The 18,822-nt window shown below is 42.3% G+C and overlaps 1 protein-coding gene across 1 annotated transcript in view; it reads right to left on the bottom strand.

Moving 5' to 3' along the window:
* Positions 1–16,638: 16,638 nt before the first annotated feature.
* Positions 16,639–18,822, bottom strand: part of LOC311298394 (uncharacterized protein) — a 35,239-nt gene continuing 33,055 nt past the window's right edge. Inside the window, exon 2 of the mRNA XM_084421258.1 lies at positions 16,639–18,418. Coding sequence (XP_084277384.1) covers positions 17,373–18,407 — 1,035 coding nt within the window. The 5' untranslated portion in view covers positions 18,408–18,418 and the 3' untranslated portion in view covers positions 16,639–17,372. The remainder of the gene's footprint in view (positions 18,419–18,822) is intronic.

Below are 18,822 nucleotides of genomic sequence, written 5' to 3' on the forward strand. Positions count from 1 at the left end.
GATCGGCAGACGTGACGTGAACAGTCTCTGGATCGGCAGATGTGACGTGAACAGTCTCTGGAAGTGACGTGAACAGTCTCTGGATCGGCAGACGTGACGTGAACAGTCTCTGGATCGGCAGAAGTGACGTGAACAGTCTCTGGAACGGCAGAAGTGACGTGAATAGTCTCTGGATCGGCAGACGTGACGTGAACAGTCTCTGGATCGGCAGACGTGACGTGAACAGTCTCTGGATCGGCAGAAGTGACGTGAACAGTCTCTGGATCGGCAGACGTGACGTGAACAGTCTCTGGATCGGCAGATGTGACGTGAACAGTCTCTGGATCGGCAGACGTGACATGAACAGTCTCTGGATCGGCAGAAGTGACGTGAACAGTCTCTGGATCGGCAGAAGTGACGTGAACAGTCTCTGGATCGGCAGGGCTGACGTGAAGCTCTGGCTCGGCAGGGCTGACGTGGACAGTCTCAGACTTGGCAGGTACTGTGGGGTTGCGGGGCTCCTTGTCCGCCAAACCCACAGTAAAAGCTGAATCGCTCAATTGTAGGGCCAAGTTCATATACTGTCCAAGAGTCCAATGAGGATTGTGCATAGGCATGCTTGAACCGAGCGGCTCAGATAATCCTCCCCGAAAAAATATCATTAAGCATACCTCTTCCATGCGGGTCAGGGGAGCCAGCTCCAAAAAGTCAATTACATAATCCTCAATTTATCGATCTCCTTGATGGAGACGCATAATTTGTGCTGCTGGATTCATGTTGGTAAATTCTCAGCTGCTGGATCTAAGTTCGGCGAAGTTTTCTGTCACGAACTGCTCCGAGACTCGAAGGTGGAGATCCAAATGCAGCTTTATTAGAAGACGTAATCCAGAATCGTAATCAACACAAGCAGAGGGTCAAACACCGGAAGGCAGTCCAAACAAACAAATAAACAAACAAACAAACAAACCATCAAAACAGAGGCAAAAGAGTAATCCAGGGAACAGGCAAGAAATCCAAAAACCAAGAGACATGAAACCAGATAAAATGCTCAGAAATGCAGTGCAACAACATACACAACTTCGCAGTGGCTGAAGGGGTGAACCAGGCTTATATGGGGTGAACTAAACAAGAAGATGAGATACAGGTGAATGTGATAATGAGTGCTAATGAGTCCAGGCAGAGAATGATGGGAGATGTAGTCTGTGAGTGAACATGAGAGTCTGGTGTGGAGTGCCCTCTGGTGGCTCTCAAGGGCACTCCAGCTGGTGACCGTTACACGTGGTAAGAGGTCAATAAAACAGGTAGCAATGTCACATTACGTTATTTACCTCAGGAAAGCCATTTAGGCAAAAAAAAAAAAAAAAGCTATAGAGAGGAATGTTTTGTTAAATATGTCCACTATATTAGGTTACATATTATATTTGTACTTATATAACATTAAAATATTATAAAGTTGTTATTATAATAAAAACGCATTATATTTAATTTAAGTTGCTATTTTTAACATTTAACAATAATACCAGCTGACAGGGCTATGTTTACAGCATTAGTGAGATATATTTTTTTCTTGAGAAAAATTAACATGTATCTACTGTACCTAATAATGATCCAGATTAATCGATTTTGAATCAAGATGTCAAGCAATAATAAAAACAGTAGCCTACCAGTAATTGTAGCCTACCATGTAGCTTAACATTGTAACATGGTGTCACTAAACTTTCTAAAATTCTGTTTAGTTACCAAATGTCTTGACAATCACAACTTATTGTGATGCCAGTTTCCCCCCCCCCCCCCCCGAGTTAAGCTAAACTCAAAAGTTGACAGCCCTGTATTAACATTTACTAACAGTTTTAAAAATAATAAAAATGGCTTAGATGACTATTTTAGTATGACAATATTTTACAGTTTTGTCTTGATGATTTTTTATTTAATATTTATATGGATGTGATGATTGATGCTTGATTTATTGCCACTTGCTCTGTCTGACTACCCAGGGCCCCGTCTAGGGAGAGGGCCCTTTGAAATCCCATCAATTTTTATTTTTTATTTTTTTTGTAATTTATTTTTTATTTTTTGTAGCCTAATTCGAATTAATTGGGCCCTCCAGTTGATGTCATTATTCATTTCAAAATATATTGATAACACCAACTGAGAGAATGAACTCAGTGCCAGACACTCTGGACACCTGGGACAGCCTGGGAGCCTGATCATGCTGCGCAAAAAGAAAGACAGGAAGGAAAAAGAAAGGAGGCAGAATGAGGGGAAGCAGCTGATGACTGCTTTCTTTCCAAAAGGTGAACTGAGTTTGCTTGTTATGCACCTACATCCAATTAAAGTTAACGTAGTCAACTCCAGACAGCTGCTGCCAATGTATGTATGCTAATGTTAAATCTTTAGCTTAGTTTGTCAACCAGGCTGCTTGTTGCTGTAAGTAAATTATGGGCCAGGCCAGCTAATGTCAGGGTGCCAACATTAACCAGTTTCAGAAACAACCAGTGGTTCTGACACACCAGCAGTAGCAGCACTGGCCAGTTCTGGCTGCTGTTCCGGAGATGAGGCTGAGACTGAGAGTAGAAATGAGGAAAGACAAGGTGAGATCATTGCTCATTGTGAGTTGTTTACCTTAAATAAGTAAGCCTTTTGATTCAATGTGTGTGCTATTGCCTAGTGCTATTGGAGTGGTGGAAAGAGTGGCAGCACAGTGTAAAGTTACTAGCCCTACTATTGCTTATAATGTGTGATATATTCTCAAACTCCTTAATAAATTATCTGCCTATATTTCTGCACATGTAGATGTGCCTACCAATATCACTGTGTTCTCAAGTGCACACAGGTAATATTGATTTGAGCAATAAAGCAAATTATCATTTGTGTTTGGTGAAAAGCCCTAGCATTGCAGCACAGTGCTGTGCTTAAAAGCTATAGTCAATGCATGCTCTATAAATTCATGATGTTATCAAAGCCAATGAATAGGGTTGCAAAATTCTGGGAATTTTCAAAGTTGGAAAATTTCCATGGGAGTTAACAGGAATATAAGGGAATTAATGGGAATTTACAAAACTGAAAGGTTATTCCTTTAACAGGGAACTTAAATATAGTTGAGGAAAATATATTGTAGCATAATCTTGGCTAAAACAAGCAGATTTAATGCATCACACTTAAATGTCTCTGCTATTAAATCACATGCATACTGCAGGGCTACTGAGGCCACGCCCCCTACATGCACTGTGCATTCCTCCATCACATGCACTGATGATTTCTTCAACCCTGGAGTACTGAGGACACACTTGAGCTTGCAAACTACATAAAGTGTAATGATGAGTAATATTTTACTCAACATTCATGTTTTTGTTATTCCGTGGAAGAATTAATGGTTCAGTACAAGAGTTAAAGTTTTAAAGTTCTACTCTAAAATAAATCTGATAAAAGATCATGTTGTTTACATTGTTTTACTATTTAAAAAACTAATTTTTGATATTTATGTTTGGATATGATAGTTTGTTGAAATTATCACCAAATTCCAGTTAATTTCTATTAATTTCCTTTAATTCCCATCATTTTTGTGGAAAGTTTTCAAATTTGAATATTTCCAAAATTCCCCAGCTTAACTTCCCATGGAAAGTTTCTGGAAATTTACTGGAAGTTTACCGGAAATGTTCCTACCCTTTGCAACCCTACCAATTAATAGTTATGTTATCTTTGTACTTGTTCGTAATGGTAGATTTCAAGCTCTGTTAAGCGCCCTATTGTGGGTACTTGGACACTTGGTTGACAGCCTAAAGCTTAGTCCAAACTGTCAACATAATACGCAATGCTTAATCACATGTTTAATTATTTTTAGCGCTTTATCTTGCACTGAAATGGCTCTTGGAATACAAAGTGAGCTTGCTTTAACAAGTAGGTTGGTTTTTTTTGTACGTTAAGAGGGTAATACCTATGTTTTGTGCTTGTTGATGTAGATAGTTCTGCACTTGATGCAGAAGACAAGGCAGGGTGCGAGTCTGATGATGTGAGAGAAGGTGAGCTCATAGAGGCAACTTTAAGTTATTACCAGCAATCATGTGCTGTAGCAGTTTCAACTGAAATGAGCAGCAGTCTACTATTATCATACTACTATCATACTACTACATCTACTACTATTATTATACTACTATTATAGTACTATTATCAAGTAGGATGAATTATTACATGTGAAACTACAATAAGATTGAGGCTAACATAAATAATGTATATTTCATGCTTGTAGATGTATTTGAGAGTAGTGAGGAGGCTGGGGAGAGAGAACAGGAAGGGCAAAGTGAGGGAAATGAAGAGGAGTTGTCAGAGGACCCAGGACTGTGGCCAGAGAAGCTAACTGCTCAGCAGAGAGATACTCTAGTTTGCAGACTGGCTAGTCAAAGTGGAGACCTGACCAAAGTGGCACCCAAAGACAAGGACGGCAAAGCGTTCCCTAGCTATCTTCAGTACGTTAAGTCGGCCAATGGGCGGGAGAAGATTAGGAGGGACTGGCTGATTTACAGTGACAGTGCAAATGCTCTATTCTGTATCCCATGCCTTCTGTTCTCACATGAGCAGACTAGGCCATCTAAAAGTGCACTGAACAGCAAGGATGGACTTAAGTTGGCAGACATCAAATGGCAAAACATGTATAGAAAGTTCCCTGAACATGAGACACACACTCCCCATAAGCAGTGCTATGTAAAATGGAAAAGCCTTCAGCACTCATTATTGGTAGCTACAGGAGTTGATGGGCACCTTCAAAAACAGTTCCAGGCAGAAGCAGAGAAGCATACCAAGATCTTAGAGAGGCTTTTAGATGTAACTCTTTATTTAGCTTCAAGAAATCTTGCATTCAGAGGCAAAACCTCACATTTGGATGATGTACATAATGGCAATTTTCTTGGAACACTTGAGTTGTTGGCCCGTTATGATCCCCTCTTACAAGAACACTTAGAAAAAGTAAGGCAAAAAAAGAAAGGGTCACGTTTAACTCACTACCTAAGTCCAGACACCCAGAACGAGTTCATTGAGATCTGTGGCAAGAGAGTGCTCAACACTATCCTGAAAGAAAGAGAAGATGCAATATATTACTCTGTCATATGTGACTCAACACCAGACATATCTCATACAGAACAGAATGTGCTATTGATACGATATGTACATCAAGACAAAGAAGACAGCGGTGTTTGGAAGATAGTTGAGAGGTTTATTGAATTCAAAGATTTTCACAAAAAGACAGGCCAGGAAATTTCTGAAATGATTCTAGAAGTGTTGCAGTCCAATGGCATACCTTTACAAGACTGTAGAGGACAAGGCTATGATAATGGAGCCAACATGTCTGGAAAGGTGAAAGGAGTACAAGCTCAGATTTTAAAAGTCAATCCGCTTGCTACATTCTCTCCCTGTGCTTCCCACACCCTCAACCTGGTTGGTGTCCATGCAGCTGAGTCATGTCCAGAGGTTGCAACATTTTTTGGCTCTGTAAACCGTCTCTATAATCTTTTCAGTGCTAGCCCAGAGCGATGGACAATCCTGAAAGAAAAGACAGGGTTCTCTCTTTATCGTCTCTCTGACACTCGATGGAGTGCCCGCATTGCTGCAGTGCGAGTTGTGGCAGTGCACTTGCCCTCCATCCTTGAGGCACTGGAATGTGTCTTAGCCACCTGCAGTTTAGCAAGTGAAGCCAAGTCTGAGGCAAATGGTTTGATAAGTTATTTCAAGACCTTTGACGCTATCGTCCTGCTCACTGTGTGGGTAAAGATTTTGCAGTGCATTGAAAACCGAAATGTAATTCTTCAGGCAGGAGATATTTCTCTGGATGTTCAGGCTGCAAACATCAAGGCACTACAAGAGGAAATGCAGGCTCTTCGTGATAGATGGGACTCACTGCTTGCAGAGGCCTCCCTAGTAGCGCAAACAATGGATGTCCCTGATCATTTTCGGACTGAAGAGAGACGGAAGCGCAAAAGGAAACGCATGCCTGATGAGATGACACAAGAAGATGCAACTACTGAAGACAGTGCAGAAAATGCATTCAGGAACAAAATATCTTTTGTTGCAATGGATGGCATCATCAGTGCATTGAGTGCCAGATTTCAGACCACAGCAAAGATATGTGAAACATTTGCACCTATTCTGAAGCTGACAGATATGACTGCAGAGCAGATAAAAGAAGCATGCCAGACACTGGCAAAAATGTATGACACGGATCTCTCAGAAAAATTTGAAAATGAAGTGCTACACTTCCGCACCATTTATGATGCTACATTTTCAAAAACTCTGTCCTCTCTTGAGCTCCTCAATGCCATCTGGAAGATGCAGCTGCAGAGCATTTTTGGAGAGCTTTGCATTGTTTTAAGGATTTTCTGCACACTTCCTGTCACAGTTGCAGGAGGTGAACGGGCTTTCAGCAAGTTAAAACTGGTAAAAAACTACCTGAGATCAACAATGGGCCAGGATAGACTAAACAGCCTCGCCATTCTGTCAATTGAAAGCCAATTGGCCAAACAGTTGGACTTTACAGATCTCATCACTGATTTCGCAAACAAAAAGACTCGTCAGTGGGGATTTACTGGGATGTAGATTACATCTCATTTGACTTTTATTTATTTTTTTATAATTGACTTTTATTTTTTTCATTATGGCAGGCTTAGCTTATTTGATTGGTTTCTGAGGGTACAGTTGTCTCGTGTTCTCCTGTTCAAAAATAAATGTTTTTAATTTAAAACTTGCATCAGTATCATGGATCAAAATGTTAGTACACAAACCCGATGTAGCCTAAGGTTTAAAGGTATTTGAGCACAAGTAGGCCAAATGCATCAATTCAGGTGGTGAATGAAAGAACCAGTCATTACTATAATCTGATTTGATTATAGATCTAAACACTACTTATACTTGTTTATATTCAAATAATTAAAAAAAAAATTTCATTCAAAATTGAATTTTCATTTTGCTAACCCGCATCGTACAATGGCATGTGTAGAGGGGGCCCACTGACATTGAGAGTATACAGGGCCCAGAATTTGGTGCTACGCCCCTGCATATCGGAATGAAGGACAGATGCCTGATACATCTTTAAAAACAGTGAGTAAACATGAATCTCACCAGTTTTTTTCCACTGTGAACCATGCGAAAATTTTATGGGACAGAAAAGTAAACCTAAGGGCATTTTTGGAGCGCATTTGAACATTAGGAGCCTGTTGCCAAAGCATGATGAGGATAAATCGCTGTTAATGGACTCGAATTTACACTTTTTAGGCCTGAGTGAAAATTGAGCGTCAGCGTCAGTTCTGGCAGGCCAGGTAGTCAAGACGCTGCTAATGCTATTTGCTAACAACACTGTCCCGTCAGCTGATCTGCTCCAGCTGATTTGCTTCAGCTGAGCTGCATTAGCTGGTTAGCTCCCCTCGCTGCTCAATGGCCAAGCTCAAACAAGGCACCCTATTTAAAGCACTTTCAGTTTGCTCATACATGCTTGCTGCTCGCTTCTGCTGCCCGCCACCTCCCCAGCTCCTCCTTATGCATAACGTGGCATTTGCTTTATGTCATGTTGCCTGCTCTGTTCACAGGGGGATATTTTAGCTCTCACAGTCCTAAACTGTGTGAGCGTTCCCTAATGCTGCTGCTGCTGCTGTCCTCTGACTCTCTGCTATTTCATGGTGCTCATGAAAGGTCAGAGGACTCCCTGAACAGAGCCATACCGCCAAATTTCAATTCAGGAACATCAACTTGTTTGCAATCTATTCAATAAAAATTCTTAAATTATTTTTATTGTCTGTGTGTTCTTGACTTAATGGACCTGACAGAACATTGATAGTGGGATTCAAACTGGTTTAATCGATATCCCAGGTTACAAATGTTATAGAAGTGACAGGAAAACTGGAAGAGGAGGAGGAGTGGCACTTTATTTAAGAGATTACATGACATGCACAGAAGTCACTTTTGATCATGAATTAAATATTGAATATTTGTGTTGAAATCTCATTATCAAGTATGCATTTTAAAATTGTGGTTTTATATAATCCTCCCTCTTTTAAAGATGTATTTTATGATGAGTTGAGTAATGTACTAGGTGATTTTAATATAGATTGGTCTAATTCTGGTAAAAGGAAAAAACTCAAAACCTTAATGACTAAATTTGATTTGACCCAAATAATTAAGGGTGCCACAAGGATCTCAAAATCTTCTAGGACACAAATAGACCTAATTTTTTCAAACAAGGATGATCGGATTTTGAAATCATATAATTTTCTAACTGGTTTGTCTGACCATAACATGATTCTCGTTGCTCGAAAATTATAAAAGAAAACGTCTGCTAAACATAAACAAAACACAGTCAAATATATTGACCATTCTAAAGCGTGATTTTCCTGCTGTCAATAATTAATTAAATGCTCTTGACTGGTAGCCTGGCTAACGTCAGACCACTTTCTCTTTGAGACGTGGTCTGGGAACCACATGTGCATTTTCTCGTATTTGAGGCGTGGTTTACGAATGCCCAGAGCCGTTTATTGGGCGCTACAAATGTCTATCAAATGCGCCTGTACGTAGCTCATAGCCAATCGTTTCAATTATACCAGATGACATATGTAGAGCGACAGATATTCAACGAAGAAGACGACGATGGGTCAGAGATGTATGTGTACACCAGAGTCCTGCACGGGTCCGATTTTGTAAATCCGCACCCGCCTGTACCCGCACTGCTTAAAACAGCACCCAACCCGTTTTCCGTCAACAGCACTAATTAAAATCTGCACCCGACCCGCTTAAAATAGTACCGACACCCGACCCGCACCCGAAATAAAATCAGTTTGGACTATCACATTATAGACACGCTTACAAAAATGTTTATTGCCAGGTCATACAGAAGTTATTACACGACAATTAACACAAGGACAACTTCAGCCGAAGCTGTCAAAAGGCCGGTACATGAAGAACATGGCCAACGTTACCACAAAACTGAGTAGCCTTATCACATTTTACCAATCGAACAGACGCGGCTACAACACTATATGCCACGCAATTTCGTCTAGCCTACATCTGACCATTTTGGGTTCAAACACGCCCTGCACACCACACATACTGTACTTAACAGTGTTAAATATGAAAAATACCGTTCGATAGAACTGCTTTCTTACCACAGTTTCTGCGTGCTTCCTCGGGGATGAAGTTCCACATTTGCGGCTATCCAACACGAAAATGTTTGCAGCAAAGCCTTTCACAATATTTTCTTCAGATAACTCCAAATTTCTCCCACACACTGGACTTTATTTTTGATGACGTATAGTCGACAACTTTACAATCTCCACTAGCTATTCTTTTCTTCAACTCCTCAGCATCTATCTCGACGACTGCAAGCAGATCGCGCGTGCGCGGTTATGAAGAATTAAAAAAAAAATGAAAGTAGCCTAGGTAACGTTATAGATCCTGGGAGGGCGTGGCGCGTGGGCACAAATAAACTGATGTTGATTTTAAATTATTTTATCAACTTGAAATACAGGCATATTTTTGTAGATGTGTTCCTAAAAATATGCATATATTTTTACGTCTCATGTTAGATCCATAGATATAAACAAACTGCTTCGGTGTGTCGCATAGATGTCGTCATCGTCTTGCTGCTCCCTCCCCGTTCTGTGATTGGTTCCCTAACTGAGGCGAAAATTTGGTCCATGGTAGCCAGACTGCCTAGCAGCGTGAATAAAATCACGCTGCGCACAAGGCAGCATGGGGAAACCCAGGCTACTTGACTGGAGCATTTGTCTGGCTTTCGTCCTCAATACTCCACCGAAATGGCAAACTGCTTCTGTGTGGAACAACTCAAACATTAGATAGTGGAGAAATTGTTGGCGCCGTCTTTTTGGATCTCAAAAAGGCATTTGATACGCTAAATCATGACATCCTTATCCACAAACTGTCCAATTTTAACTTCACAACATTAACTTTACTGTTGTGAATTCCCTGCTGTGGGGAGGTCACGTCACAGCAAGCTGCTTCATACAGAGTCTGAGGGACTGTTTGCGCAGCTTGCTGTGACGTGACCTCCTCACAGCAGGGAATTCACAACATTTACAGTGGTTTAAATCATATCTTGAACTGAGAGATCAGTGTGTGGTGGTCAATAATGAAATGTCTACATTCTTAAAAATGAATACAGGAGTACCGCAAGGGTCCATTCTTGGGCCCTTGCTCTTTACACTGTATATTAATGATCTGCCAGACTCATGTCCTACAGCAGGATTTCAGATGTACGCTGACGATGCAGTGGTTTATGTGCGAGGGAAAAGTGTGCGCAGTTTCTGATGAACTAGCAAAATACCTGCAAACTGTGGTGGTGTGGTTTCAAAATGCAGGTCTGACATTGAATGTTAAAAAGACTATGTCTGTTTGCTTTGCCTCAAGATTCAAGTCCATATCAGAAGAACTAAATTTACGGATAAATGGGCATAAGATTCAGCAGGTCTCAGAGGTCAAATACCTGGGCCTTGTACTTGACTCTCAACTTAAATTTGACAGTCATATTAAAAAAATCTGTCGAGTAGCCAAAGCAAATCTTTACACATTCAGACTGATCAGGGACTACCTACCGTTTCATGCTGCTCACACTTTCATGCACGCCATGATCTTCTCGCATATGAGTTACTGCATCTGCTCATGGTCACAGGCTACTGTTACTACAGTTAAGCCACTTCAAATGATTTATAATAGAGCGGTTAAAATCCTTGATAGGAAGCCAATTAGGTCACATCATTGTTTTAGTCTGAGGAATTTAAATATTTTATCTTTTGCAAATTTCACTAAATTTTCTCTGCTGAAGCTGATGCATAAATGTTTAAATCAGCAAGCCCCACAGGTCTTGAGTGAGTGCATAGTTGCTCTCAGGGCTGTGGGTTCAAGGACTAGAGGAGCTCAGAACGGGAACTGTCAGATCCCGAAATGTAATTTGGACAATCAGCTTTCTCTGTACAAGGCACTAAAGCCTGGAATTGTTTACCCACTGAACTGAAAGGAGAGTCAAACTGGATCCTTTTCAAACATAAACTTAAAGACTCTTTAATCAGAGGTCAGAAATGTGATCATTGATTGTCCGCTGCGTTTATATTGTGTTATACTGTATTATTATGTTTATTTTAACTATGTACTGTTTAATTTTATGTAAAGGCCCATTAGGGATGTCAGACTCAGTAATGAAGGCAAAAGATTCAGTTGCGAGTGATAGGCAATGTTTATTAACAAAGCAGAAAAATAGATAGAGAAGCTGGTCAGTCGTCGTGGGCAGAGATGGATGTGCTCGGTAACGCAGGGACGCAATGGGCAGAAGCCAGGCGACTCAGAAGATCCTCAGGAAACACAGAAGGCGAAGGCGAGAACCGGGAACCGGGTCACAGGAACCGTAAACACGGAGATAATCCAGGTGAGCTCACAAAATGATCTGACAAAGACAGGACAAAATCACAGACAATAAATAGGATGCCAATCATGAAAACACAGCTGCCACTGATCCGCTTATCAGAACGATAATGAGCCACACCCACCACACACAAACATACACACAACATAGCGTGGGCGAGTCAGTGAACCCATGAACCGTGACAGTACCCCTCCTCCTAGGAGCGCCTCCTGGCGCTCCCAGGAGAACCTACCCGCTGATTGTAATCATCAATAAGGGAGTGATCCAGGATGTCCCTAGCAGGAACCCAACTTCTCTCCTCCAGGACCGTAACCCTCCCAGTCCACCAAGTACTGAAATCCGCATCCCCTCCGTCTAGCGCCCAGAATACGATTAACCGAATAGGTTGGCTCCCCATCTACGAGACGCGGCGGAGGAGGAACCGGAGTAGGCGAATTAATACGGGAATGAAACACGGGTGTTAATTTGGAAACATGGAACACGGAATGAATTCTCCTGTACGCAGGAGGGAGTTTGAGGCGGACTGCCAACGGGCTAAGAATCTTAGTGACAGTGAACGGGCCGATAAATTTGGGAGCCAGTTTATTACTCACGGAGCGGAGAGGAATGTTCTTGGAAGAAAGTCACACTTTTTGACCAACGACGTACAGTATACGGGAGGCTTCAGCTGGTGGCGATCGGTCTGAGCCTTAGTGCGCGCCCCCACCTGGAGGAGAGTCTCACGGGCTCTACTCCATGTGTGGTGACACCTCTGGACGACAAAACTCTTTCCAAAATCTGGAGATAAATTGGGGCCCTCTGTCGGAAACCACGTCCATCGGGAGGCCATGAATGCGAAAGACGTGATCTACAACAGTAACCGCTGTCTCCTTAGCTGAAGGTAATTTGGGTAAGGGTATAAAATGTGCCGCCTTCGAGAACCTGTCCACTACAGTCAAAATGACTGTATTGCCCTGGGAGGGTGGGAGGGCCGTGACGAAATCTAACGCAATGTGTGACCAGGGTCTCGAAGGGACAGACAGCGGTTGAAGCAACCCATCCGGGGGTCGATTGGAAGTCTTACCACGAGCACAAACTGAACAAGCCAAAACAAAATAGTTGTTTGACCAAAAATCTGGTACAACTAACTTCTGGATGACAAGCCACATTGGAATCATGACCCCACCGAATAACATCTGACCGGACTCCCTCCGGCACAAATAATCGACCCGGTGGGCAATCGGGCAGAGGTGTTACCCCTTCTAAGGCAGTGCGGACCTTCGATTCGATCTCCCATGTGAGTGTAGAGACAATAAGTCTCTCAGGTAGAATGCACTCGGGAGTAGACGGGCGCTCGGAACGATAAAAAATTTGAGACAACGCGTCAGGTTTGATGTTCTTGGAACCTGAACGGTACAAAAGCGAAAAATCAAAACGACTGAAAAAAAGTGCTCACCGAGCCTGCCTGGAGTTCAGTCGTTTGGCTGACCTGATGTACTTGAGGTTCTTATGATCGGTCCAAACGATAAAGGGTTCCCCCGCTCCCTCTAACCAGTGACGCCATTTTTTCAATGCTAACTTGACTGCCAACAATTCTCTGTTACCAATATCGTAATTACGTTCGGCAGTCGATAAGCAATTAGAAAAAAACGCGCAAGGGTGCATCTTGTCGTCCGCGGGAGAACGCTGTGAAAGAAATGCACCTACCCCCACCTCCGACGTGTCAACCTCCACCACAAACTGACGTGAAGGATCAGGGGCTACGAGAATGGGAGCTGAAACGAAGCGGCTCTTGAGGTTGGTAAATGCCGCCTCAGCAGCATTAGACCACCTGAACGCCGTTTGACAGGTTCACTGGTTCCTCCTGCAACACAGAAGGAGAAACAGACGAATAAGCAGACAAAAGACATGAGGCATAACAATGTTCACTCCATGCTGAGACCGAGTTCAGTCCCATCCTATTCTGGGTTCGTGCTTGACCAGCCACGGATGACCCAGAACGATGGGAACTAACGGAGACTCAGTGAGCAGAAATGTGGTGTTCTCAACGTGATTTCCAGAGGTGATGAGGGTGAGTAGATGAGTGGAGTGTGTGATGCCAGGGAGTTCCTGTCCATTCAAAGCACTGACCGAAATGATATGATCCAAAGACTTGATGGGAACCTGAAGCTGTCGAGCCAAGGAGTAGTCCATAAGGTTTCCCTCAGCCCCAGAGTCAATGAGTGCCTGGCAGTCATGGAAACGGTCTGCCCATTGCAGTCTTACCGGGAGGAGAGTGGTAGAGAATTTAGCCATGTTAAGCCCACCCGACAGAAACCTCCGTCCTACTGTCGGGCTTGATCTTTTAATGGGCATGACGCAAGAAAATGTCCAGCCTTGCCGCAATAGAGGCAGAGTCCACTCGCTCTCCGACGTTCTCTCTCCTCCCGGGAAAGCCGAGCTCGACCTACCTGCATGGGTTCAGGATCTAATGGTGGGCTGACCGTGTTCTCTCCTCTGGAACTGGAGTACTCAGGAAATGTTGGCAACAAAGTCTGATGTGAGTAACTTCCTCGTTGTTGCAACCGCGCATCCACGCGCAACGCCAACTCAATAAGTCCGTCCAGACTTCTAGGAAGCTCCAAAGTATATATCTCACGTTGAACACGATCAGCCAACCCATGCAGGAACATGTCCCACTGCGCCTCCTCGTTCCATTTGCACTCGGCTGCCAGAGTCCGGAATTCGATGGAGAAGTCTGAAACAGTTCTGTTGTCCTGGCGAAGATTGGCGAGTTTGCGAGCCGCCTCGCGACCCGCTACTGCACGGTCGAATACTAGTTTCATCTCTTCACCGAGTGCATGGAACGAGGAACAGCATGGATGACGATTCTCCCACACCGCCGTTCCCCACAGAGCCGCGCATCCAGAGAGTAGAGTCAATACCAATGCAACCTTAGACTGCTCAGAAGCGAAGGTTACAGGTTAAAGAGAAAAGAAGATGTTACACTTGGTCAGAAAGGTTCGACAAAGGTTCGGCTCACCGGAATACCTCTCAGGCGTTGGAATGCGTGGCTCGTGCTGGTTGGTGTTGGGCGGATCTTGGGGAACAGGCGGCGGGGGTGGCGCAGTGGGCACTCTCAGTTGTTGAAATTGAGAGGTGAGCTCGGACACCTGCGTTACCAGAGCTTGTATCGCCCGCCCAGTGGCGACTAACTGTTCATCCTGCCTGTCCAAACGAACATTGTTGTTAGCGAGGAATTCCTGTAGTCCGGGTGCACTCGCTGAATCCATAACGGTCAGATCGTAATGTCAGACTCAGTAATGAAGGCAAAAGATCCAGTTGCGAGTGATAGGCAATGTTTATTAACAAAGCAGAAAAATAGATAGAGAAGCTGGTCAGTCGTTGTGGGCAGAGATGGATGTGCTCGGTAACGCAGGGACGCAATGGGCAGAAGTCAGGCGACTCAGAAGATCCTCAGGAAACACAGAAGGTGAAGGCGAGAACCGGGAACCGGGTCACAGGAACCGTAAACACGGAGATAATCCAGGTAATCCATAAGAAACAGCATTTGGGACAGTTCATGTCAGATTTTGTTGCTTCATTTGAAATGTTTTATACACCTATTTATATATGAAAACAGAAAAGTACGACATTTTATAATCTTTTTTTTATTTTTACAAAATGCAGAAATAGCTTCAATAACCCGGCCGGGCTCTGGTTATGAGCGACTGATGCTCAGCACTGGCACAGGCATACTGTTAAAGCTCTGCCTCTGGGGTAAAATAAAAATAATAATGAGAAGAAATAAAACAAACAGTAGGGAAAAAAAGAGAAAATAATATGTTAACATATTAAAAGATAGCCATAAAAATAAGGGCCAACTATTTGGCATTTAAGTTAGTTCGGTTATGGTTAAAACAAGTGCAGTGTACGTTGTAGTGAAGTGTTGGTGGATGAAGGTCACCAGAGCTGATTCATATTAAGCTGAAAGAACCTAGTGACTATTACATCAGCTATGAGTTAGAGACTTGAATGAGAACGGCAGACGTGTGTCTACAGTCGGGGAGGCTGGGAAGACCAGAATCTCTCCTAAAAGAGAAAGACATGAAACCGACATTTCCTGTGAAATCCATGAAATCTGACAGCTCAAATTTAAATCATTAGTATAAACTTACCGTTGTGAATCGGGGTAAAGCAAGGAGACAGTGTTGATTATGATCATGTATTTGCTCGATAGTTGCAACCAACCAAAATAATTTTTTAACCAAAGAATCTTCCATGCTGCAGCTTTAAATTCCATCATGAAAGTCTGCACATGACTTCCTCTTTCTGTCACAGGGATTTAATTTAATTTCTTTTCATTTAGAAATTAAAACATGACTTACAAGAAGAGTAACATGACCATATGCACCCAACACTACAGAAGAACACACAAACAGTTTTGTGTAAACATAGGTTACTGTACAAACACCTTACAGAATCTTAAAATGTAAATATTTAAAACTAAGTAAGAGGGATCATGAAAATTTAATGTTGTTTTTTATTTAATGCTTCCTTAACTGAGCTACTTCAGGAAAAATTCAGAAAAATCCTCTGGTTTTCCAGCATCTTCTGCATATTTCTAAAAGCAATCACACTAACAGTGTCAGGGTTCTGTCACTTCTGTCTGGTTTGTCTCTTGGTTTGGTGACAGAGCTCTGACACTCCCGGGGGCCGTTCTTCATACGTTGCTTAAAACATCCGAGATCAAATGAGACATCCAAGATGATATCATCGGCCTAATCATGATCCGGCTAATTAGGTTCTTCGAACACACCTGCCGGATATGATTAGTATAGCTGGATTGAGTTATCTGAGATAATTGCGCGTTCATGTGCTGGTTTAAAAGGGGATATGTATCGATAGTAGAAACATTGATCAGCAACGCTGCTATTGGCTGTTCAGCGTGGCCAAAGAGCGCGCTCAGTTTTTCTCCTCAGCAGAGCAAGAGTTATTGCTTGAAGATTATGCAGAATATGAAACCTTAATTAAAATGGCAGTATTTAGCACGTCTGATTGTTGTACAGTCTGACATTAATGACAGCTGAGATCCATACATTCAATGCTACAAAAGAACCGACAAACAGTTGTGTGTGTGCAACTCTTTGATTTTCCAACATCTTCTGCATATTTCTCAAAAACATCACAAATCAAACAGATGTCTGTGTGCTGTCTGTGTGCTGTCTGGGAATGTGGATTTGTCAAACATACAGTGTTCTGGTAAAGAAAAAGAATGACAATCAAAACACCTAGACTTTAAAAGCAGTATCCAGCTTTATTTAGCATATTAAAAGCAAAATCCAAATGGCTATAAAAAGCTTTTAATTACATGTATACGCCAAATTCATGATCACAGAATGCAGCACTTTTTACATTTACATTTACATTTATCTGACGCTTTTATCCAAAGCGACTTACAATTGCTAATTATGTCAGAGGTCGCACGCCTCTGGAGCAACTAGGGGTTAAGTGTCTTGCTCAGGGACACATTGGTGTCTCACAGTGGATTCGAACCCGTGTCTCTCACACCAAAGGCATGTGTCTTATCCATTGTGCCACACCACCCCATGACTTGTAAATCAAACACTTTAGACTTTGATTATACTATGAAATGTCTATGACTACATCTACACTAATATAGACCAAGCATGCATTTTTTTCCTAGTAAAACCTTCTCAAAGCCTGATTTACCCACAATATTGTAAGATTTGCAGTGGGTTACATTTGTAAGCTCTTTAGAAGGAATTCATGAGATTTAAAGTATGTTTATATCAGTTTCTTTTAATCATAAAAACAAAGTTTCAATAATACCATAATGGATAGTGATGTAATTTGTAGTTAAATTGACTAATTCAACAATCTATTTGCTATATTAAACAAAAAAGCAATGCATGCAGATATCTAAATAATTGCTTGAGAAGTTATAATTAAGGTATTTAACTGTAGCACTTGATTATTCTTGGAGTTAAACCATCCTGATATGTTTTCATGATTGAGCGGGTGGCAGCGGGACTTCAGTCGGAGGGTTTGGCACATCGTCAATCTTTAAATCACGGCAGAACAGCACTGGTTCTTGACCGAGACCCAGTTTGTACTGCCACAGATATAAAGACTTGTTTGGCTTCAGCTCAAATGAGAGTGTTTCTTCCTCTTCAGTCGCTTCATTCCAGCTTTCGCTTTCAGTGCTGACGTGTGAACCTCCATATTCTGCAGAAAAGGAGAACTGAACCTTCGCAATTAACTTGGCAAGATCTCCAGTTTCAGCAGTGACTGACGTGGCTATCTTCCAGTTGTGTGTGATCTGGGTCATCTTCTCCTTAGTGTATCCAACCTTTCTATTGACTTTCTTTTGCCATGTCACTGGTGTATTGCTGTCATTAGTTATAGTTTTAATATTCTCCCAAATGCCAAAGGCTGGGCCTTTAGTTATCGACAGTCCACCAGGAAGGAAGTTAATAACATCGGGATGAACAGACAAGACAGCAGTGTGCTGATCATTGCTGAAGTCGGTACCAGTGAAGAACTCAATTCCCCACTCTGAGGCTGGCTTGAGGAAGTAGAAGTAACCTTGCACGCCCCAGTAATAGAGGCCGTTTCTGAAGCTGGGATGGAGCTTGTATTCTACAGCTTCCGAGTCGTGATTCATGTTTGCTGTTCTTCGATAAGTGCCCTTTTCTTGGAAGATGATGTAAAAATAGTTAGTGGTTGCGAAGTAGAGGTCTCCGCCCCGGCAGTTGGGATGAAGGCTGAAAACTTGAGCATCGCTGTCTTTCTCCAGGTTGGTGACTCTGCGGAATGAATTGCCCTTGATGATGTACAAGTAGCCATTCCAATCTCCAATGTAGTGGTCTCCATTTTGGCAGGCAGGGTGCAGACTCCAAATAGACATGTCATCACTTTTATTTAAATTTCTTGACGTCATAAAGCAGCCGAGATCAGAGCGGATTATATAAAAATACCAGTCGCCCGCTCCACAGATGTCAATGCCTTTTGCTTTGCTCTTGGGAATAATGCCTTTCATCGTGCCTGAACCTGCAACACAGAATAAACCAAACATTCAATCTCCACACCAGATGAATGCTGTTATTTTAGTCCCTCTATAGATTGAGCTGATTACCAAAACAGCTTTATATATAAGGCAGGAAAAATGAAAGCTAACGTATGATTTTTGTTTCAATGTGTTTAATCATCTAGCAGAAGAAGCACTTTTATGCCAAACTGCACATCTTGAACTTGAGGATAAAAAAAAAGTAAAATTTTCAGAAAAGTTTCACATTTGGTCTTTGTTTGATTTGGACTTTGAGTGGGGTTTTCAGTGTTTTCTGATCTGTTTCCTGATCTGTGTCCTGGGGTCCGTTCTTCGTACGTTGCTTAAAACATCCGAGATCAAATGAGACATCCTAGATGATATCATCGTGCTACTCATGATCTGGCTA

The sequence above is a fragment of the Rutilus rutilus genome (genome assembly GCF_951802725.1).
Source record: "Rutilus rutilus genome assembly, chromosome: 10".
Classification (NCBI taxonomy): domain Eukaryota; kingdom Metazoa; phylum Chordata; class Actinopteri; order Cypriniformes; family Leuciscidae; genus Rutilus; species Rutilus rutilus.